This window comes from Palaemon carinicauda, chromosome 15 (assembly GCF_036898095.1).
Source record: "Palaemon carinicauda isolate YSFRI2023 chromosome 15, ASM3689809v2, whole genome shotgun sequence".
In the NCBI taxonomy this organism is placed as follows: domain Eukaryota; kingdom Metazoa; phylum Arthropoda; class Malacostraca; order Decapoda; family Palaemonidae; genus Palaemon; species Palaemon carinicauda.
In genome coordinates this window covers 23,074,344-23,098,313 of record NC_090739.1, presented here as the reverse complement: position 1 = coordinate 23,098,313, position 23,970 = coordinate 23,074,344, and the positions used below count along the sequence as shown (strand labels likewise).

Here is a 23,970-nt window from a genome sequence, read left to right as displayed (position 1 = left end):
ATCTTGGGTCTCCTCAGGTCCTTAGGTAGGCCCTCAGTGACTGTTGAGAGATCTGGTAGCTAAGGCTACCTCTTCCCAAGTATCCCCAGTGGCAGTGTCTCCTGTGTTGATGCCAGTGATGAAAGGTATGGTTGTGCACCTAGTGTCATTGACCCCTGTGGTACCCAACCAATCCCAAAAGGACCATTAAGGCCTATAAATGGACACCTGTACTGTTGAAAAAAGCCTGAGATTGCGCGCAAGTCGGCCCTGAGGCTGATAGTTCATTTTGCCCAAGTGCTTGGGATTACCTTGTGATAGCCGTCCCTTCCTCTGTGTCTGTCACCCCAACCCTTGTGCCTAAGGGTCTAGAAGCCATATCCCCCTGCTTCCTCTTGCTTGTGACCATGCTTTTTGCTGTGTCGTGGACCCCTGTGAGTGTGCCTTCTCTCTCCCCTGTGACATTGTTCCCCGGTGTTGTGATTCCTCCTTTCCGGAGAGTGTCGTCATTGGTCACTCAGACCTCTACTGCTTGCAGAGCCTAGTGTGAGCATCAGAAAGAGGAAGAAATGTTTTCATTCTTCTTTCTCATCTTCGTCCTCTGACTCTAATTCTGATTTTTTTTAAGATAAAGAAGAGGAAGAGGTCAAAGAAGACCAGCAGTAGTCATAAAGAAAGGGCTCCTTTTGACACCACCTCTTTTGGTTGGTTGAATGGCACCAGGGCTACAGCTCCATGTATTAGCCCCCTGGACTGGTGTTATGAACCTCGTGCCGTGGCTTGGATCTCCCCGGTTACCCCAGTAGCTACTGTAGGTTGACCAGAAGTGCATGGCCTTGTATACTTTCTGTTCCCCGACCGATGGGGAATGTTAGTGGAGTCTTATCAAATGAATTTCCAGAGAACAGCGGAGTACTCCAAGGGTAATGTGTTGTCACCTATGTTGTTTATCCTTCTCATGGATTTTGTAATGTGTAGAACAGTCAGAGATGGTGAAGGATTGGACAGAATTGGACTGGATTGGTGATAGGAATTTAGCAAACCTAGAGTATGCTGATGAAGCTGTCCTTGTTAGCAAAACACCACAGGATTTGCAATTCTTATTGCTTGCTTGCTTACCCGAATGCATGAAACATCAAACAAGGTTGGGCTGAATATTATTATTATTATTATTACTATCCAAGCTACAACCCTAGTTGGAAAAGCAAGATGCTATAAGCCCAGGGGTTCCAACAAGGAAAAATAGCCCAGTAAGGAAAGGAAATAAGGAAATAAATAAATGAAGAGAACAAATTAACAATAAATCATTCTAAAAAAAAGTAACAACGTCAAAACAGACATGTTATATATAAACTATTAACAACATCAAAAACAAATATGCCATAAATAAACTATAAAAAGACTCATGTCCGCCTGGTCAACAAAAAAGCATTTGCTCCAACTTTGAACTTTTGAAGTTCTACTGATTCAACTACCCGATTAGGAAGATCATTCCACAACTTGGTAACAGCCGGAATAAAACTTCTAGAGTACTGCGTAGTATTGAGCCTCATGATGGAGAAGGCCTGGCTATTAGAACTAACTGCCTGCCTAGTATTACGAACAGGATAGAATTGTCCAGGGAGATCTGAATGTAAAGGATGGTCAGAGTTATGAAAAATCTTATGCAACATGCATAATGAACTAATTGAACGACGGTGCCAGAGATTAATATCTAGATCAGGAATAAGAAATTTAATAGACCGAAAGTTTCTGTCCAACAAATTAAGATGAGAATCAGCAGCTGAAGACCAGACAGGAGAACAATACTCAAAACAAGGTAGAATGAAAGAATTAAAACACTTCAGAATAGATTGATCACCGAAAATCTTGAAAGACTTTCTCAATAAGCCTATTTTTTTTGTGCAGACCTTATATGTTTCTCAAAAGTAAATTTGCTGTCGAGAATCACACCTAAAATTTTGAGTCGTACAAATTTAAAGAAACATTATCAATACTGAGATCCGGATGTTGAGGAGCCACCGTCCGTGACATACAATCATACTTTGAGTTTTGTTAGGATTCAACTAAGTTCTTACCCCATAATATAAATAGAAGAAAGACAGAGATGATGAGAACAGAATATGCAATGGGAGATGAAATATCATTGGAAGGAGAAAGGATTAATGAGGTAGAATAATTCATTTAGAAACTATGATCCCAAAAACATGGTCTTTAGAATTAGAGTATAGTGAAAGATAGAAACAGGCAAACCAGACAATGGCTAGATAAAGTAAAATTTGGAAATCAAGTCGCCTGAAATTACATATAAAAATCAGACCATGTATGACTTTAGTGAGATCGGTGTTACTCTATGGACATGAGTCATGGTATGACAATGAAACAATCTCCAATAAATTTAGTAGATGTGAGAACAAAGCCCTCAGAAGGACTTTGGGAGTTAAATGACAGGACAGGATTAGAAATGAAACTATAAGAGAGGTTACTTGAGTGCCATATGTGGATGAGATCATGATGAGGGGTAGATAGAGATGGTTTGGGCATGCTTTTCTCACTCCCCAAGAGATTAGTTCATAAAATGTTCAGTTGGGCTTCACAAGACACTAGAAGTGACTCTCGCAGGCCTACGCGGCTAAGGATTATGAAGCGCGAAGTAGATGATGAATGTTGAAGTATTGAATTAAAAGCTCAAGATAGAGACGACTGTCGAAATCTAACCGAGGCCCTTTGCGTCGATAGGCGTAGGAGGAGATGGTGATGATTAGTATTACAACAAGGATGGTACTTTCCGGGAAGATCGAGCGCAAAGGATGGTCGGAATTATGAAAGAAAAAGAAAATATATGTAACATGCAGAACGAACTAACTGAACGACGATGCCAGAGATTAATATCTAAAGCAGGAATAAGAAATGTAATAGACTTTAAATTCCTGTCCAACAAATTAAGATGTGACCAGTAGCTAGAATACCAGACAGGAGAACAATAATGGAAACATGACAGAATGAAATATTTAAAACACTTCTTCAGAATAGATTGATCACAAAAAATCTTAAAATACATTATCAATAAGATAATTGTTGTTCAATTTAAGAAGAGACAGACCTAATGTGTTTCTCAAAAGTAGCTTTGCTGTCAAGAATAACTCCTAAAGTTTAGGAGTCATACCGAGTTAAAACAAAAGAAAAAACATCACTAGTGAGATATGGATGTTGAGGAGCCAATGTCCACGACATACAAAATTTATACTATATTATTGTTATATAGTAAAGGAACTGCATGCAAAACCCATAGCCTTTAAGTCTTGTGCGCTACCACGGTCAATAAAGGTTTTGTAATCTAGTGGTATTTATATCTATGAATTCGTGCTGTATGGTGGCGTTTGTTTATTTACTTTGACGGGTCGGCATCAGCTGATCAGGAAACATCCGTGAGCTGCATGGTTGACAGGTCGGGACCGCAGGGTAACTTGGTGAACGTGTCTACCATATTTACTGTTTAAGTATTCCGTGAGTATTAAATTGCTAACTAGAGACGAATATGTTTTTGGTGAGTTAGGGTAACACTAGTGCGGCCAAACAGTCATTTAGACGGCTTTTGGAAATTGAAACCCCGTCCGTTGAGATACTACCGCTTGAGAGTTATGGGGCCCTTTGACTGACCAGACAGTACTACATTGGATCTTTCTCTCTGGTTACGGTTCATTTTCCCCTTGCCCTACACATACACCGAATAGTCTGGCCTATTCTTTGCATATTTTCCTCTGTCCTCATAAACCTGACAATACTAAGATTACCAAACAATTCTTCTCTTAAGGGGTTAGGGTTATCGGTTTTGTTATAGTTACAGACAGGGAAAACTTTCCTAGTAAACTTTTCCCTCTAGGAAAATGCCCATTTCCTGCGAAAATGACATTTTTGTTGCCAATAAATACTTAATGTAATATATATATTTGCCGATAATGGGGGACCCCCAGTGGGAACCCGGGGTTTTGGGTGGGGAAAATATACTGGGAAACGGTATGTAATGGTGAAACAAACCTCTTCTTCTCAATACATTGTTTTTGGACATATAATGAATCCATGGAAAACTACACAAATTATCTATATCTTATACTAACCTTATATTTTTCATTTATTTGTTGAACATCTATGGGTCGGTTATATTCGCTCCTGTTTGTTCATATGTACATACCAGTTTTAGAACTTCTGCGCATAAACCCCACTTTATTTTTACCAGTAGGATTACATGTTTCCTTATAACCCCTCCCCAATTTTCCCCACGTCATTCAAGTATTTTTACCCGTGGCATTCAAGTATTCCACTTGACCTAGCCCTTCTTATACCATATGTACCCTTCCTTTTTTTGTAATACCCACATGTGCATATTATGTTTTACGTAAGGATTACTCTTTTTCAATATTTAACTTAGCCGGTGATTATATAAGCTGCAACTCTGTTGCTCGACAGAAAACTCTACGTTAAAAATCCGCCAGCGATCGCTATGCAGGTAGGGGGTGTACTTCAACAGCGCCATCTGTCGTGCAGGTACTCGGTACTCAATGTAAACAAAGAACTCAATTTTCTCTCTGTCGGGCTACCGGCAAGACCTACTAATTCGCTGTTGCTAACTGGATTTGTTTTCACAACTATTGGTGAAGTACACTATTCTAGTTTTGAGCTTTCGCTATGCAGGTGTTTTATCTTCATCTCAAAACTTGAACTCGTTTTGGATAGATTTAATTATGGTGATAAAGAGAGTATGGACTTTCTTTCACTTTTAAATGGCCGACCCTTCCCTTAGACGGAAGTGTGTTTAGGCTTTTAGTAATTATCTTATCACGTTATAGATTTTCCTCTATATATTTTATATCTCTCCGCCTTTATTAGGCCTCTTCGATTAACTTTCCTTTTTTATAAACATATAAAATAAATTTTAATGCTTTGTTTATATAGACCTTTCCTGAGAGTAGGCGGTCCTAACTTGGTAACCGAAGTTAATCAACATTGAGCCCTTTATATCGTCTTTAGCTTTTAAAGGATTTAAAACTTTTTAAATGTAATATTTTATGAAAGAATTTCTTTGATAGTCTTCGTACTGTTTTCAAAGATGAACTAACGTTTAGTTTATTTATGCTACGCAGTTGTTGACGTTCAGGACGTTCAACATGCGCTCTATCGTTACGATAGAGAGAGAGTGTATCACGGTTTCACTTTGCAGTAAGAGTAAATCGATTCTGACGTTTTGTTCATTCTTTCTTAGCTTAAATGTTTTAAAGTCTAATTTTAAGGAACTTTTTATTTGAAAAACCTTTCAGTTTTTTCCTTTAGTCAAATAACATGTTTTTTTGACGATATATAATTGGGCTCTTCTCTTAGGTGCGAAATCAAGAGAGAAAGAGAGAGAGAGATAGAGACGGAGGGAGAGAGAGGAGAGAAAACGTTCCGTTCAAGCGGGTAACGTTGTTCTCGTGTTACTCTCGTCCCTAGTCTCTGTACGGGGAGGAAGGATAAAACGTTTTTAGGTTTTTATTCTCGTCCCCAGGCTATGTGCGGTGAGAGATTGAAAACGTAGTTATATGAACTAGTGTTTAGTCTCTTTCCCAGCCACTGATTTTTCTTTTTATCTTAAAATATGTTTTCTGTTTTTTGCTTGTATTATGAGCTTGCATTATACGACTAATTTCGCAATTACTACCTTTTAATGAAGGGTAGAATTGCGTGTTTCAGGTAGAAATAAGTGCAAAACAGAAAATCGAAGTGATAAAGTGATATGCGAAAAGTGTTACAGTGTTGCGTCCGAGGCGCAAAGTGTTACAGTGTTGCGTCCGAGGGTTCGTCTGTTCGTGCCTGTCGTTCACCTAGTCCGGGACCTCTTGCAAGCTCCCAAGCCCAGGGGAGAAGTAATGTCAAAAGACTTATGGGTTCGAGAGGCCTTGACCAACGAACAGACGTTTTCCCTCTATGGTATCGGGTGTTTCTTACCAAGTTCTCCCCTACCATAAGACGAGAGAGACGTTGTTTCTCCTCGCCATCCGTAGGCTTTTCGCATAAGAAACCTGTCACAAGGTTTCGAAGCCCTTAAGCGAAAGTCAGTCCTTTCAGGACAGGTCCAGCGTCCTGGTTACAGCCATTAGGACAGCTCTGACCCTATGCAGTCATCGGATAACTGCTCGCCGCCTAACAAAAGCGTAACACAGACTCCGAAAGTCTTTTTTTGTAGGCAAAGTGTTGCGGTCACAGACGTTACCCTCGTCTATTACCACAACCATTTCCGTTGATCCTTAAGGGGTTGTATGGCAAAACATGCAGTATATGCTTGCCTCCCTTATGGAAGACTATTCTGCCGATTAGTCCGTTGAGTCTAGCCGTTTATCTCATCGATATCCTGGCTTTCAGCCAACCTAACGTTCCTTTGTGCTTACTGTTGACGTTGGCGTAGCTTAGTCACGTCAGTCAGGTTGTTTAGAACCACACTCGATGCGGTCTCGTGTGGTTTTTCAGCCGCATTTGGACGTTAGGCCACTTGCTGATGCTCCTGTTGACGTTCTAGACGTTCACTAACAATCGGAGTTGACTTGTTTTGACGCTGTGCGTCAACCTCCGCATTCTAGAGTTGTTTTGACTGCTCAGTCTAGGCAGTCAAAGCAGTCTCGAGTGGACGCTGTACGTCCTCACGCACCTGTTGTGGTTGACAGTTCAGTTGTTGACAGTTCACAGACTGTCAAGCAGTTACATGACGTTGCGTTCTGGTCCGCTACTAATGCACCAGTGAGAGACTCGGCTTTTATCGGACAAGGTTCCTGTAGATGAGGAAGTTGCTGTTCTCCCTCCTACTGATATTCCCTTGAGGACTCTGTCAGATGGAGAGGAGCCTTAAGCTGCTTAGCCTCCTATGGACTTTAATTAAATCATGATATTTTTTTTAAGGATCTTCGTCCGGATCTTGTAACTGCTGCTCCTCGTTCGCCTAAACGTCAGAGCTTACACTAGGCCTAGCTACTTCGAAGCCGTTGTTTTTAAGCTAGTGCTCTCTCGCTCTCCTAGAGAGCGTTACGTTGGCTAGGCGATTGGTTTTTCACCAGGAGGAGTTTGGGGGATACGGCCTTTGCTTTCCCTTCTTTTAAGCTGGTTTATAGAGCGAGAGTCTGATATGACACGAGAGAAGTTCTCGGCTTGGGAGTTCATGCCTCTGCCCAGATAGACTTCTCAATTCTGGTAGACTCTCCCTGGCGCCTAGCCAGGAGACGCTCCAAGTTGTTTACAGGTCAACTTCTCAGCTGTTGTCGAGCCTTTGAAGTTTTGCTGTACTATTATGTCACGCATAACAAGGCTTTCAGGGATGGTAAACGGTTCCACCTCAGTCGCTAACCCCGTCTGTTGCCACACCTGCTCCCGTAGACCCTAAATGGGCTTTGCTGCAAGACATGCAGTCCAAGCTTGCGTCCTTGATAGAGGACTTAAATGCGGAGAAGAACCTTCTGGCCAACAACCTTCCAACCGGTCGGTTGTGCGCCCTGTTGACGCTGAGGTAACCTACTCGCGTCTGCCAGTTGAGGTGGTTCCTCCACCGATGCGACCCAGTGTGGGTTGCCAGCCGCACGTTGACGTTAAGCGACGCTCGGAGGTGGTTGTTGACGTTCAGGACGTTCAACAACCAGCAGAGGTGACTTGTTGTGACGCAGTGCGTCAACCTCAGCAACCCGGTAGGGTGTTGACTGCACAACCCAGACGGTCTAGACAGTTTCGGGTTGACGCCGTGCTTCCTCGCGCACCCATGGTTGTTGACAGTTCACAGACTGTGCAGCAGTTCCATGATATTGCGTCCGGCTCCGTCACGCATCCACCAGTGCGACCGGATTCAGCGAGTCAGACGTTGCCCACTCCGTTGCCGTTTCCTCATCAGTTTCGGATGAGGAACCCTCTGATGAGGACGTTGCTGAACAAGACGATCAGCCCCCAGCCCTGCTATCCATCCAGAAGATGCTGAAGAAGGAACGCTGCTCAGTCAGGCTGTGGATGAGTCTGGTAGGGACGCTGTCATCCGTGGATCAATTTGTGTCACTAGGAAGACTACACCTCCGTCCTCTTCTATACCATCTAGCTTTTCACTGGAAAAAGGACAAGACGCTAGAAGCGGTCTCGATCCCGGTTTCTGAAAAGATAAAGTCTTGTCTGACTTGGTGAAAGGACTATATCAACCTAAGAGAGGGTCTTACCCTGACTGTTCAGACTCCCAACCACGTTCTCTTCTCGGACGCATCGGACGTAGGCTGGGGTGCGACATTAGACGGTCGGGAATGCTCGGGAATATGGAACTCGAGTCAAAGGACAATGCATTTCAACTGCAAGGAGCTACTGGCAGTACGTCTGGCCTGGAAAAGCTTCAGGTCTCTCCTTCAAGGCAAAGTGGTGGAGGTGAACTCGGACAACACCACGGCTTTGGCGTACATCTCCAAGCAAGGAGGGACCTACTCTCTGACGTTGTACGAGATCGCAAGGGACCTCCTCACCTGGTCAAAAGGTCTAGACATATCACTAGTAACGAGGTTCATCCAAGGCAAGTTGAATGTCATGGCAGATTGTCTCAGTCGGAAGGGACAAATAATTCCAACAGAATGGACCCTCCACAAGGATGTATGCAAGAGACTTTGGGCCACCTGGGGCCAGCCAACCATAGATCTCTTCGCAACCTCGATGACCAAGAGGCTCCCAATATTTTGCTCACCAATCCCGGACCCAGCAGCAGTTCATATAGATGCCTTTCTCCTAGATTGGTCACATCTAGATCTATATGCATTCCCTCCGTTCAAGATTGTCAACAAGATACTGCAGAAGTTCGCCTCTCACGAAGGGACAAGGTTGACGCTAGTTGCTTCCCTTCCGTCAGCCACACGTAAAGAAGGTACACCAAGGCCTCCACGCTCTTCGTCTGACTGCCTTCAGACTATCGAAAGACTCTCGAGAGCTAGAGGCTTTTCGAAGGAGGCAGCCAGAGCGATTGCTAGAGCAAGGAGAACATCCACCCTTAGAGTCTACCAATCGAAGTGGGAAATCTTCCGGAACTGGTGCAAGTCAGTATCCGTATCCTCGACCAGTACCTCTGTAACTCAAATAGCTGACTTCCTCTTAAATCTGAGGAAAGAACGATCTCTTTCAGCTCCCACTATCAAGGGTTACAGAAGCATGTTGGCATCAGTCTTCCGTCACAGAGGCTTAGATCTTTCCAACAATAAAGATCTACAGGACCTCCTTAAGTCTTTTGAGACCACGAAGGAGCGTCGTTTGGTTACACCTGGTTGGAATTTAGACGTGGTACTAAGATTCCTTATGTCAGACAGGTTCGAACCGCTACAATCAGCCTCCCTGAAAGATCTCACCTTAAAGACACTTTTCCTGGTATGCTTAGCCACAGCTAAAAGAGTCAGTGAGATTCATGCCTACAGCAAGAACATCGGATTCTCATCCGAAACGGCTACATGTTCTACAACTTGGTTTTCTAGCCAAAAACGAGCTGCCTTCTCGGCCTTGGCCAATATCGTTCGATATTCCAAACTTATCGTATGGTTGGAAATGAACTAGAAAGAGTCTTATGCCCTGTAAGAGCTCTTAAGTTCTATTTAAAACGAACTAAACCTTTACGAGGCCCGTCTGAAGCTTTATGGTGTTCAGTTAAGAAACCATCTTTGCCTATGTCAAAGAATGCTTTATCCTATTTTATCAGACTGTTAATACGAGAAGCTCATTCCCATCTGAATGAGGAAGACCAAGCTTTGCTGAAGGTAAGGACACACGAAGTTAGAGCTGTCGCAACTTCCGTGGCCTTTAAACAAAATAGATCTCTGCAAAGTATAATCGACGCAACCTATTGGAAAAGCAAGTCAGTGTTCGCGTCTTTTTATCTTAAGAATGTCCAGTCTCTTTACGAGAACTGCTACACTCTGGGACCATTCGTAGCAACGAGTGCAGTAGTGGGTGAGGGCTCAACCACTACAATTCCCTAATTCCATAACCTTTTTAATCTTTCTCTTGAAATGTTTTATTATTGTTTTTGGGTTGTCCGGAAGGCTAAGAAGCCTTTCGCATCCTACTTGATTTGGCGGGTGGTCAAAGTCATTTCTTGAGAAGCGCCTAGATTAGAGGTTTTGATGAGGTCCTGTTGTATGGGTTGCAACCCTTGATACTTCAGCTCCTAGGGGTCGCTCAGCATCCTAAGAGGATCGCGAGGCTCCGTAAGGAAGACGTACTTAAAAAGGCAGAGTAATTGTTCAAGTCGACTTCCTTACCAGGTACTTATATATTTTAAGTTTGTTATTTTGATAACTGCTAAAATGAAATAAAAAATCCTTAGCTCATAACAATGTAAACATTTTTTGCTGGTCTCTACCCACCCCCCTGGGTGTGAATCAGCTTATATAATCACCGGCTAAGTTAAATATTGAAAAATGTTATTTTTATAATAAAATAAATTTTTGAATATACTTACCCGGTGATTATATATTAAAGGACCCTCCCTTCCTCCCCAATAGAGACGCAGTGAACCGAGGAGAAAATTGAGTTCTTTGTTTACATTGAGTACTGAGTACCTGCACGACAGATGGCGCTGTTGAAGTACACCCCCTACCTGCATAGCGATCGCTGGCGGATTTTTAACGTAGAGTTTTCTGTCGAGCAACAGAGTTGCAGCTTATATAATCACCGGGTAAGTATATTCAAAAATTTATTTTATTATAAAAATAACATTTTTCTTATAAACCCCCACATTTTTACCCACGTCATTCAAGTATTCTACTTGATCTGATATTTCTAATACAGTGTGTACCCATTCTTTTATGCAGTACCCACATGGACATAATGAATTTTATCCTAACCAATCTTCTAATACCGTATGTTTTATGCAATACCCACTTCGACTTATTTTTTTTCCCCCTTTATTTTTAAAGTATTCTACGAGTCTTGACTCCTCTAATAACGTTATTTATTCGTTGATGCAATACCCACTTGTATATTTATCTTTGTTTCCATACCCTTTTCAAGCATTTCCTCCCATATTACAGCATTTAATCTTGGAACTTTTATTTGGTGTTTTTATGGTTGTCTTGTGGAGATTGCGACAGTCTTCCACAATCATTGATTTGTCAGGTGGTCTATTTTGTTCCTTGGGAGCGCCTCGGAAATGGGTATTAGAGGAGGCTCTGTCAAAAAGAGGTGTGATCACCGGTTTGCAGCTCCTAGGGATCTTCAGCCCCCTGAGAGGACCGTTGAATGTCATAAGGAAAGCAGACATAATGGCGGAGGATCATTGAAGTCAGCTTCCTTATCAGGTACGAACCCTTAAGTTTGTTTTGTATTTAAACTCTTAAGCAGAATTCCAACTATATTGGCTGTCTCTAACCCTCCACCAAAGGTGTTAATCAGCTATATATATAACCACCAGGTAAGTCTTGTGTTTAAAAATGTTATTTTCATTATAAAATAAATTTTTGAACATACTTACCTGGTGGTTATATATAATTAAAAATCCCCCCCTCCTCCCCTCTAGAGACTAGAGGCATGGAAGATATGGATACCGATGGAATGGTTTCTAGGTACCTCGCTAGAGGCGCGCAGGTAGCACACCTGGCTATCCAATCGGCGATTGGTGCGAATTTTGAATTTTCTGCCATGACGTCAGGGACGTAAGCTACATATATAACCACCAGGTAAGTATGTTAAAAAATGTTTGTTCCGTAACCGAAATACAAACCACGCTATTTACAAAGGGTTATTACTTTTAGCGTAGCTGAAATGGCGAGCCATTAGAATTTAACGAGGGTGTATTACCCCCGCGCTAGTTAGCGGGGGGGTAGGGGAGTGGTAGCTAGCTACCCCTCCTCCCCCTCACACACAGGTGAATACTCACTTTCACTTTTGGCTCGGACTGTGACAGACGTCTCTGTCTTGGTCCTCGCTTGGCAGCCATTGTCTGTTTTGTCTTTACTTAATCGCTTACTTTTCTTTTAACTCAATATATATGTAAACATGTTTTCATGTTTGTATATATATTTGAGTATAGATATCAGTAAGTTTCCTTTTCAGATGTGTGTGTGTAGTGTACGATATCTACGTGGAGGCCTCGGCAGTTAGGCCACCACGGCCTAATTTTATGGGTTGCGATCGAGTTTGACTTCGGTCTTTCTCTCTCTCTCTCTCTTGAGGTCGTTCACCCTTTTACTATGTTTTACTACGCCCTTGTAGCTTCCTTCCCGTGTGGGTGGGGTTGCTACGCCGTACATTTTGTCTCAATTAGTTTATGAATCTAATTGTAGTTGTTAATTTTTCAGCTTGTAGAACGATTCCTTTCGGGGTTTTCGTTTTTTTCTTTAGTGTTCATTCTTTTTTTAAATTACATAATTACATAGTTACATAATTATAATTGTTATAATTCTGTTTTGGTTACAGCTCTCCTTCCGCGAGTGTAAGTGGTTGTGAGGGCACGTGCCTGTTGTGTAATTCTTGTTCCTTTTCCTCGGGATTCCTCTTCGGAGCCTTCCCGGGGGAATGAATGTGTACTAATATTTTTTGTTTTATTTTTTTACAGTTACCGATCTAGTTCGTTTCTGTAATATAGCAACGGTGTGAGCTGTCTGGTTGAGTCCTGGGGATTCGGCTGTTGCTGCCTCCCCCCTTGTATTGTCGTCAGGGGCGTGTCTCCTTCTACTGGTAGTACTCCCGTGTCGACGGACAGCTCTCCAGTTCATTTTAGAACAGTCAGGAGGCTTGCCTCCTTGGGCGGATAACTTTCCTTCCGAGGGAAGTTTTTTCCTGTCCAGGCTTGAGCTTTTCCTCTTTTGGGGGGTTCTTCTCTTGCCTTTTTTTCGTGCGACTATGCTCTTGGTGCTGAGCGGTCGCACCTGCAGTTTCGCTCAAGGGGCTGGGCAACTGCAGGGGCTCCTCTTCGGAGGATTGCCCCTTTTAGGTCACTGGCTGACCAGTCTCTTCCACGAAGTGTTTCTCTGTCGTTCGCGAGAGAGTACACTCATAGAGACTCCTCTTCGGAGGTTTCTTCTGTTGCTGTTGCTGTTGGCCTCCCTCGCCGTAAGGCCCTCCGTCCGCCTCGTCGTAAGGGCCTCTCATCTCCCTATAAGGGTGCTTGAGGCGCCTTTTTGAATCTCCGTTTGCAGCCTACAACTTCTTTTTCTCGATCTTCCGTCTTGGTGCAGATGGACAGCAGTCTAATCTCGTCTCCCGACGGGCAACGGTCTTCCCGACGGACAACGGTCTTCCCGACGGACAACGGTCTTCCGACGGACATCAGTCTCCCGGCGGACAACGATCCCTTCGGGGCAAAGGGTTGCCCCCACGGGGGTTCTTCCCTTGCGTGTCAGGGTTTCCCTGCGCGCCCTTCTGTTCGTCAGCGCTCTCCTGTTCGTCAGCGCTCTCCTGTTCGTCAGCGCTTTCAAGATGATCTTCCCTGCGGTTCCTGTTACGTGCCCTGTGCGCCCACGTTCGCCCTCGCGATCTAGAACTTCGGTTCAGGTCGGGGTCAAGGACTCTTCTTTGCGCAGGCTTCCACGCGTAGCCTTCTGCTCGTCAGCGATCATCAGCTCGTCAGCGATCATCAGCTCGTCAGCGATCATCAGCTCGCCAGCGATCGTCAGCTCGTCAGCGATCATCAGCTCGCCAGCGATCTCCCGATCGCCCACGTGTGTTACAGCTGGCACGCCAACGTTCTCCAACACTTCTGAAGGAACATGGTTCGCCAGCTACTAGCTCAACTGCGGATGCTGATCGCCATCGCGCGACCCTCAACTGCAGATGCTGATCGCCATCGCGCGACCCTCAACTGCGGATGCTGATCGCCATCGCGCGACCCTCAACTGCGGATGCTGATCGCCATCGCGCGACCCTCAACTGCGGATGCTGATCGCCATCGCGCGACCCTCAACTGCGGATGCTGATCGCCATCGCGCGACCCTCAACTGCGGATGCTGATCGCCATCGCGCGACCCTCAACTGCGGATGCTGATCGCCATCGCGCGACCCTCAACTGCGGATGCTGATCGCCATCGCACAACCCTGAACGATTGCCCGCTTACGCATGCTGCTCCTCATCGCACAACCCTGAACGATCGCCCTCTTGCGGATGCTGATCACCATCGCACCCTTTCACGCGATCATTCACCTGCGCATGCTGCTCGCCATCGCACAACCCTGAACGATTGCCCGCTTACGCATGCTGCTCCTCATCGCACAACCCTGAACGATCGCCCTCCTGCAGATGCTGATCACCATCGCACCCTTTCACGCGATCATTCACCTGCGCATGCTGCTCGCCATCGCACAACCCTGAACGATTGCCCGCTTACGCATGCTGCTCCTCATCGCACAACCCTGAACGATCGCCCTCCTGCAGATGCTGATCACCATCGCACCCTTTCACGCGATCATTCACCTGCGCATGCTGCTCGCCATCGCACAACCCTGCACGATTGCCCGCTTACGCATGCTGCTCCTCATCGCACAACCCTGAACGCTCGCCCTCTTGCGGATGCTGATCACCATCGCACCCTATCACGCGATCATTCACCTACACATGCTGCTCGCCATCGCTTACCGCCAGCGATCTTCTTCACCTACGCGGCAGCACGATCCCTCGCCGTCACGCCCATTCGCCTGCGCGCCCGCGCGATCGCTCGCCTGCGCGCCCGCGCGATCGCTCGCCTGCGCGCCCGCGCGATCGCTCGCCTGCGCGCCCGCGCGATCGCTCGCCTGCGCGCCCGCGCGATCGCTCGCCTGCGCGCCCTCGCGACCGCTCGCCTGCGCGCCCGCGCGACCACTCGCCTGTGCGCCCGCGCGACCATTCGCCTTTGCGCGACCGTTCGCCCTCGCGCGACCATAGTTCGCGGCGAATTCCACAGCCGGTGGTAGCAGCAGGGACGCGTGCTCCTAGGCGGCACTCGGGATCACCTCCATCCAAGCACAGGTTGGTAGTGCAGGACGAAGACAGGTCAGTACAGCATTCTTCCCACCTTCTTTTCAGGCAGGAACCGTCGTGTCCTCTCCAAAGGATCGCCCGATCCCTTTCACCTTAGCGAGGATTTCGGACTCTGTGTCCTTGGAGCAGCAGACATGGTTTGATCCGCTGGCACGGGCGTTAATGAGGGTTATGAAACCAGCACTCACCGGCCAGGGTAACAAACCAGCGGCTGTCTCTCCTACGCTGAAGAGAAAGAGAGGAGTGGACTTCGTGGTGACTTCCCCCAGGGCGAAGTTGGTTCCCAAGAGGTCGGTCTCGAGGGTCCCCTCTCCTGCACGAGTACTCTCTCCTTCTCCCGCCCTGGAAGGATTTTTGGCGGGGGGGCTTTCCGTTGAAGATTTCTCCATCGGACAAGGGGTGACTGCTTACCTCTTCCTCTGGGAGCTTACCAGGTTCTTTCCCTCCTCGGTTACGGCCCGAGGTTTGGTTCAAGGAAGCTACAGGAAGATCAAGGGTACTTTCCTCCTCTCGAGCTCAGGCACCTTGGCCTTTCGTCGTTAAGTATCTACTTGCGGACAAGCTCGATGTTGTACCATCTGGACGCACTGACTGAAGGCTTCCTTCGGGTGTCTCATCTGTGGAGGTCAACGACCTCAGACACCCTTCCATCCTTGAGAAGAGTTTTGTCTTTGCCCAAGGACAGAGACTTAAACATCTGCTGTGCGGAGTAAATCGACTTCCGGTTTCACTCCTCCAAGGCGCTTTCTTCCAGACTCTGCAGGGCTCCAGCTCCCTTTTCTTTCAACCACGTCGGCCTAAGTTATCGGCTACGACAACTGGGACAAGGTGTCCAATTGCAGTTTCCTCCTGTCAGGAACAGATGGCACGGGAGACTCCCCCGGGGGGGCATAGTCCTAAAAGGAGTTCACGAACTCTAGGATTGCAGGTTTTTTCGCTGGGAGGATGCTTAAGGTTACTCATCCGAATGACAGCTTCCCGATGCCCATTCCCGCACAATCTCTGTGAGTAGCCAAGGATATCGCGCCTGCCGTCTCTGTCAGCGAATTCAGTGTCTCTGAACCTCTATGCCATAGCATCAGCAGAGTTGCCCAGTTGGGCAGAATGATCCATACCTTAGGCGAAGGTCTTCCTTAGGATCATCGACGGCTTCACCCCCGGCCCCCTCAGTCGATCCTTTCTTGTAAGGAAGGATCTGAGAGGGGATGTCCATAGTCGACCTCTCAGCCCTGATCAAGTTTGTCGAACAAACTTTGGCCAGCGTAGACCAGCAGAATCGATCAGACTGGTAACGAGGCGACAGGACTCCTTTAACCCTGGATCGGAAGGACGGGTACTTTCAGTTTCCATTCCATCCATCTTCCAGGGTGCTCGTCGAATTCAGCCTAAACTGCAAGTATTCCTGCTTATGATGCAGTGTGGCTATCCCGCCGTGGCATAGCAGGTTTGTTTCCCCAGAGAACTCTCCCTGCCTTCCTCTTGGCCGCTCAGGTGCAGACTTCTGCCTCCTCTGCTGTTTGGAGGGCTGGTCAACTCCGGTAGGCTCGGGTTTCGACCTTCTTCAGCGCCGGGAAAAGCTTCCGAATGCTGACCATGAGTGTGGGCTCATGGTATTTTGCTTGGAGCCTTCTCTTCCTCTGCCTCAACATCTGGAGTATCTGGCCATGATATTGAGTCAACCGCCTTACCACGTTGGAAACCCCGCTTCTCGTCCGTCCAGCGAGGTTAAGCAACGTCGGTACTTGGATGGGTGACCACCTGGGGACGCCAGATTCTGTTACCACATCCTCCGAGCCTTCCTTTCGGTTGACTGTGGCAAGACTGAGGAGAGTCGCAGTACCTGTTCTCAGTCAAGCAGAGTTTTCAGCCCTACCTTGGAACGTTTCCTAGTTCTTCTTTCCTCATTGACCCGTTTATAGTCCGAACGGTCGCCTCAGGATAAGTTCCATGTGGGGCGATCCAAGTTCCGGTGGCTTCAGGCAATGTTTAACCGGACTCCCTGGCCCTATGGGACCAGCGGAACTATTAAACCTGCAATGGGTGTTGACCTATGGAGCCTCTTGATGGTAGTGGATATTCTCGTCCTTTCCCCACATTCTTGATGCGGTTCTCGGACTCGTCAAAGGAAAGGGGGGGGGGGCATGTTCCGGTCCAGGCCTATGGTCAAGACCTGAAGGATACCTCTCCATCATTCAGGCAGGCTTAAGGGCCTTAGTCTGGCCCCTCTTCAGATCCTACCGCTCCTGCCAAGTCGCCCCGTTGCGTGTCGACTTCATGCTAACCAGCAGGGGACGCATTTTCACACCTTCACATCTTGCAGTAGAGATACCGGGATGATTGAGATTCTCTCAATTCCACCATCGGCTCTCTCATTCCAGGCAGGGGAATGTTTCTCTCAGACTATCCGAGCAGAGCCTCATAGAGAGAGTGTACCTAAGGGTCTTTGACCTTGGATAACCAGCAAGTGCTGGTCTGGGGGACCTGATCGCGACAGCTTGGAACCTCAAGTTTCCGCTAGTTTTCCCCCCAGTCTCAGACCCCGAGACTCTGGCAAGATGCATTCCGGTGATGGTGGGACAACTTCGACGCCTGCGTCTTCCCTCCTTTTTGTCTGCGGACAATGGGTCTCAACAAAACCAGGTTGTCTGTCAACCTTTCAATGGGAGAGCTCCACTGGGACTATGCGCAGAACGGTTTCTGGACCCTCTGCTTCCCCTGACGGAACTCCCGGGAGAGCTTCTCCCACGGCGCAGACTACTCAAGCAACCACACTGCGACATCTCTCCCGAACCGGGACGTCGCTTCGGCTTCATGCCTGGAGACACTACGCTTCCTCCTCTAGAAGAGACAACCCGCTACAGTCGCGGTACGGAGGTCGCGTCATCTGCGATAGTCATCCACAGGGGTCTCCCAGGCAAAGTGAAGAGTCTAAGGTGGTTGGTGCCGTGGGAGATATACCTCTTCCCGTGAGGCCTCTTCTCCAGCAATAACGGTCTTATTGCCTTTCGGCGGGAGGAAACTCCTTTCCGCTCTTGGCAATGAAGCCTGTCGCTCAGCCTTTCCCTGACCTTCAGGCTTAAAGGAATAACTTTTTCCTGCCCGCTGGATCTATCCTCGCTCATGCGAAGCTACGATCGTCCCTGCCCTAGTCGGAGGAAGACCTCCAACTTGGAGCATGGCTCGGACTTTTAGTCCTTTAAGAGATCTTCTCAAGACCCTTTTATGACAGGCCTCGGATTGTATTCCGCCTTGGGTCTTCTGCTCACTTTGGCCACGGCCAGTGTGTAAGCAATCTTCTTGGTCTCTTACTACTCCCCCCCCTTTCTAAGGAAGAGGGGAAGGCAACATTCAGGCTCGCTCCTGAGTTGTTGGCTAGACTCAGAATCTGAGGGTCCCGACCCTTCGGTCCGATTCATTCTGTGTCTGATGTCCCAAGACCTTCTCTTTCTTGCCAGTACAGGAATCGAGAGGTTAGCGCTGGGAACAGCTGCAGTTTGGCCTCAGTTGCAGCCGATTTGGGAACACAAGGAGGACATGGGGGGAGAGTCACCAGTATACCTCTTCAGCCCGGACTCAAGGACATTCATCTCGACCTGTCTTCAGACCCTCCCCCGTCACGTCGCCCTACAGCACGATGTTGGATACATCGCAACGTCCCTCGCCTTCGAGTAATACTACTCTGTGACGCAGGTGCTACAAGCTGGAGTCTGGAAGCGTCTGATGACCTTCGCAGCCCGCTTCCTGCAGGGCGTGACCCACAGGAGTCTCGATACGTTTTCTATCGCTCTGTGGTGGCTACACAACAGCTGGTCTAACCTCAGGCTCCTTTTTGGACAGGTAGCAGAAGGTTGAGGGCATTGTTATCAGGTTTTAGTCTGCATGAACGAAAGAAGTATGTCTGGCCCTTACTTCTTTCTTCATCATCCCCTCTACGGGGAAGCAGCATCCTGGTCTCTGCATAGCTGACCTCGAACCTCTGCAGGTAAACCATGCTTCCTTGTGTTCCGAGTATTGAGTCAATACTGTCGCGTCCCCCATACCCTGACGAGGTGGTATTGGGAACGTCCTAACCCAGAGTTCCTTCTGGAACTCCAGGTCAACTGCCTAGGACGGGTCACACTTCTTCCTTCACACACAAGCTTACGTAGGCCACATGGTTCCTTGCGGTGCAAGGAACTTGTGAGGTGCAGGGACTCCTTTTCTCGAGTGCGACTCACTCGGATTCTGAGTCCCCGGGTAAAGCCAAAGCCAGTATGGCTGGGGACTTTCCACCCTTCCTAAGGGATAAGTCACCCTTTGTAAATAGCGTGGTTTGTATTTCGGTTACGGAACAAATGACAAATTCGAAGATAATTTGTATTTTTCCTAACCATACAAACCTTAGCTATTTACACATATTTGCCCGCCAGCCCTGTCCCCCAAGACAAGTCCTACCTCTAAGTGAAAGTGAGTATTCACCTGTGTGTGAGGGGGAGGAGGGGTAGCTAGCTACCACTCCCCTACCCCCCCGCTAACTAGCGCGGGGGTAATACACCCTCGTTAAATTCTAATGGCTCGCCATTTCAGCTACGCTAAAAGTAATAACCCTTTGTAAATAGCTAAGGTTTGTATGGTTAGGAAAAATACAAATTATCTTCGAATTTGTCATATTTGTTCTGTAACCGAAATACAAACCACGCTATTTACATTGGGTTTACTTTTTAGCGTAGCTGAATTGGCGAGCCATTAGAATTTAACGAGGGTGTATTACCCCCGCGCTAGTTAGCAGGGGGGGGTAGGGGAGTGGTAGCTAGCTACCCCTCCACTCCCCCTCACACACCGGTGAATTGCTCCACTTTCACTTTTGGCTCGGACATGGACAGACGTCTCTGTTTTTGTCCTCGCTTGGCAGCCATTGTTTGTTTTGTCTTTACTTAATCACTTACTTTTCTTTTACTCAATATATATGTAAACATTTTCTCATGTTTATGTATATATTTGAGTATAGAAATCAGTAAGTTTCCTTTTCAGAGTTTGTGCTTGTGTGTGTAGTGTACGATATCTCCGTGGAGCCCTCGGCAGTTAGGCCACCATGGTGTAATTTCATGGGTCGCGATCGAGTTTGACTTCGGTCTTTCTCTCTCTCTCTCTTGAGGTCGTTCACCCTTTTACTACGTTACTTACTACGCCTTTGTAGCTTCCTTCCCGTGTGGGGGGTTTGCTACGCTGTACGTTTTGTCTCAATTAGTTTATGAATCTAATTGTATTTGTTGATTTTTCAGCTTTGTAGAACGATTCCTTTCGGGGTTTTCGTTCTTTCTTTAGTGTTCATTCATTTTTAAATTACATAATTACATAGTTACATAATTATAATTGTTATAATTCTGTGTTGGTTACAGCTCTCCTTCCGTTAGTGTAAGTGGTTGTGAGGGCACGTGCCTGTTGTGTAATTCTTGTGTTCCTTTCCCTCGGGATTCCTCTTCGGAGCCTTCCCGGGGGAATGAATGTTAACTAATGATTTTTGTTTTATTTTTTTACAGTTACCGATCTAGTTCGTTTCTGTAATGTGACAACGGAGTGAGCTGTCTTGTTGAGGCCTGGGGATTCGGCTGTTGCTGCCTCCCCTATAGATCTTCGTCAGGGGCGTGTCTCCTTCTTCTGGAAGTACTCCCGTGACGATTGACAGCTCTCCAGTTCATTTTAGAACACTCAGGAGGCTCGCCTCCTTGGGTGGGTAACTTTCCTTCCGAGGGAAGTTTTCCTGTCCAGGCTTGAGTTTTTCCCCTTTTTGGGGGTTCTTCTCTTGCCTTTTTTTCGTGTGACTATGCTCTTGGTGCTGAGCGGTCGCACCTGCAGTTACGCTCAAGGGGCTGGGCAACTGCAGGAGTCCCTCTTCGGAGGATTGCTCCTTTTAGGTCACTGGCTGACCCGTCTCTTCTACGAAGTTTTCTCTTTCGTTCGCGAGAGAGTACACTCATAGAGACTCCTCTTCGGAGGACTCTTCTGCTGTTGTTGCTGTTGGCCTCCTTCGCGGTAAGGCTCACCGTCCGCTACGTCGTAAGGGCCTCCCATCTCCCTATAAGGGTGCTAAGAGGCGCCTTTTTGAATCTCCGTATGCAGCCTACAACTCCTTCTTCTTGATCTTCCGCCCTTGGTGCAGATGGACAGCAGTCTGACCTCGTCTTCCGACGGGCAACGGTCTTCCCGACGGACAACGGTCTTCCGACGGACATCAGTCTCCCGACGGACAGACAACGGTCTTCCGACGGACATCAGTCTCCCGACGGACAGACAACGGTCTTCCGACGGACATCAGTCTCCCGACGGACAGCCAACGGTCTTCCGACGGACATCAGTCTCCCGACGGACAGACAACGGTCTTCCGATGGACATCAGTCTCCCGACGGACAACGATCCCTTCGGGGCAAAGGGTTGCCTCCCACGGAGGTTCTTCCCTTGCGTGTCAGGGTTCCCCTGCGCGCCCTTCTGCTGTCTTCTCTCCTGCTCAGTGTTAGCGCACAGGCGCTCTCCTGCTCTCCTGCTCAGTGTTAGCGCACGCTCTCCTGCTCAGTGTTAGCGCACATGCGCTCTCCTGCTCAGTGTTAGCGCACAGGCGCTCTCCTGCTCTCCTGCTCAGTGTTAGCGCACAGGCGCTCTCCTGCTCATCAGCGCTTTCCTGATCGCTAGAGCGCTCCTGTTCGTCAGCGCTCTCATGATGATCATCTCTGCTGTTCCTGTTGGTTCCTGTTACGCGCCATGTGCGCCCACGTTCGCCCTCGCGATCTAGAACTTCGGTTCAGGTCTTGGACAAGGACTCTTCTTCTACGCACAGGCTTCCACGCGTTGCCTTCTGCTCGCCAGCGACCATAGACGCGTCAACGTTCGCCTGCTCGTCAGCGATCTCCTACGCGTCAACGATCGCCATCGATCTGCCACGCGTGTCAGTTCCCCTGGACACCATCAGTAGCGATCTAGCGCTCGCCTGCTGTGGACCACGATCTCCGGTAGCTGAGTCTTGCCGTAGATCTTCCTCCTGCTCGCCAGCGCTCACCTTTACTTCTGTCCTTCTGTGCTCCAGCTTTCTTCAATCGCCAGCACACATCTGCGCGCCCTTTTCTGCCACGCACCAATGGGCGCCAACGGTTTTCTGACCGTCTAGGATTGCCTGATTAACAGCTTGCTTCAGCGCTCACCTTCCTGATGCACCTGCGCGCCTTCTGTTAGCGCGATGCACGCTAACCATCACTAGTCTCTCGCGTTGGCAATCGCCTACGCGCCCGCGTGATTCTTCACTTGCGCGCTAGCGTTTTTTTAACGCACCACCGCTCGCCAACGCGCCTTCACTCGCATACAGGCTATCGCTCGCCAGAACGCGCCATCGCTCGCCTACACGTCATCGGTCTCCCGACCGCCTGCGCTCACCCGCGCGCCCACGTGCCTGCGCGCCCACGTGCCTGCGCGTCCACACGCTCACGTGCCCGCGCGCTTACACATGCGCGACCGCGCACATGCTCTCCAATGTTCGCCCGCGCGCGAACCAACGGTATTCCGTTGCGCGGACGGACGGTGTTCAGTCGCGCGAACGTCGGCTTGATTCCTGCAGTATCCATTGCTCGCCGACCACCAGCTCTCGCCCTTCCTACCACGCTTGCCCTCCTTCTGCGCTCCTTCGCGCACTTTCCTTTGCGTTTCTGCGTGCCCGCGCATGGGCGCTTCCACGTTCGGCCACGCGCAAACCATTGATTTACCATCGTGCGAGCGCCAGGGCGATTACGACCGCAATTCCCGTTGGGGTTTCGCAGCATGGCCAGCCTGGCGAGTCTTCTGGAGCGTATTTCCAGAACACGGCCTCACCCCGTAAACGCAGAGCATGGCACATGCAAGAGCAGGAAGAATCTTCAGGGAGGTCTGAGCAACATTCTTCTTTCCAGAACCTGGGTTAGCCCTTCCCCGTCATTCCCTGGAAGGGTTTTGCCAGGGAGCTTTCCGTTCGAGATTTCTCCATCGGCCAAGGGGTGACTGATTTACCCCTTCCTCTTCTCCATCTCGTGAAAGGGGCTTACCAGGTTCTTTCCCTCCTCGGTTGCGACCCGAGGTTTTGTTCAAGGAAGCTACAGGAAGATCATGGGTACTTTCCTCCTCTCGGGCTCAAGCACCTTGGCGTTTTGTCGCCAAGTTTCGAACTTGCGGGTAAGCTCGATGTTGGACCATCTGGACGCAATGACCGAGGGCTTCCTTTCGGGTGTCTCATCCATGGATGTCGACAACCTCAGACACCCTTCCATCTTTGGGAAGAGCTTGTTTGTGCCCAAGGACAGAGACATAGACAGCGGTTGTGCGGAGGAAGTCGACTTCCGTTTTCACTCCTCCAAGGCGCTTTCTTCCAGACCGTGCAGGGCTCCAGCGCCTCTTTCTTTCAGCCTCATCGGCCTAAGTTTTCTGACCGGCTACGACAACTGAGACAAGGTGTCCAATAGGAGTCCCTTCCTGTCAGGAACAGGTAGCACAGGAGGCTCTCCCGGGGGGGCATAATCCTAGAGGGAGCGGCAGAGTTCACGAACTCTAGGATTGGCAACCTCCCCTTGCTGGTTTCACGCTGGAAGGATGCCTAAGGTTACTCATCCGGATAACAGCTTCCCGATGCCGATTCCTGCACGATCTCCGTGATCAGCCAAGGATATCGCGCCTGCCGTCTCTGTCAGCGAATTCAGTGTCACTGAACCTCTATGCCATAGGGTCGGCAAGAGTTTGCCCGTTTGTGCAGAATGATCCATGCCTTAGGAGAAGGTCCTCCATAGGATTGTCGACGGCTTCACCCCTCGGCTTCTTCAGTCGATCCTTTCTCGTAGGAAAGTATCTGAGACGGGAATTCCGTGGTCGACCTCTCAGCTCTGATCAAGTTTGTTGAACAAACTTCGTCCAGCGTGGAACAGCAGAATCGATCAGACTGGTAACGAGGCGACAGGACTCCTAGGGCCCTGGATCGGAAGGATGGGTACTTTCAGTTTCCATTCCATCCATTTTCCAGGAAGCTCTTG

The 23,970-nt window shown here is 48.2% G+C and overlaps 2 protein-coding genes across 8 annotated transcripts in view; both read left to right on the top strand.

Annotated features, from left to right (window-relative positions):
- Window positions 1-23,970, top strand: part of msps (msps cytoskeleton-associated protein 5) — a 374,587-nt gene that overhangs the window by 172,430 nt on the left and 178,187 nt on the right. The gene's annotated exons all lie outside the window — the stretch shown is intronic.
- The window catches only part of LOC137654517 (N(4)-(Beta-N-acetylglucosaminyl)-L-asparaginase-like), a 61,929-nt gene continuing 41,335 nt past the window's right edge, over window positions 3,377-23,970 (top strand). Inside the window, exons 1-2 of one of the 5 annotated variants that reach the window (XM_068388217.1) lie at window positions 3,377-3,486; window positions 11,119-11,300. In XM_068388217.1, coding sequence (XP_068244318.1) covers window positions 11,153-11,300 — 148 coding nt within the window. In that variant the 5' untranslated portion in view covers window positions 3,377-3,486; window positions 11,119-11,152. Of the gene's footprint in view, window positions 3,487-11,033; window positions 11,301-23,970 lie in introns of all 5 variants that reach the window. The other 4 variants (XM_068388215.1, XM_068388214.1, XM_068388216.1 and 1 more) reach the window with 4 other exon arrangements.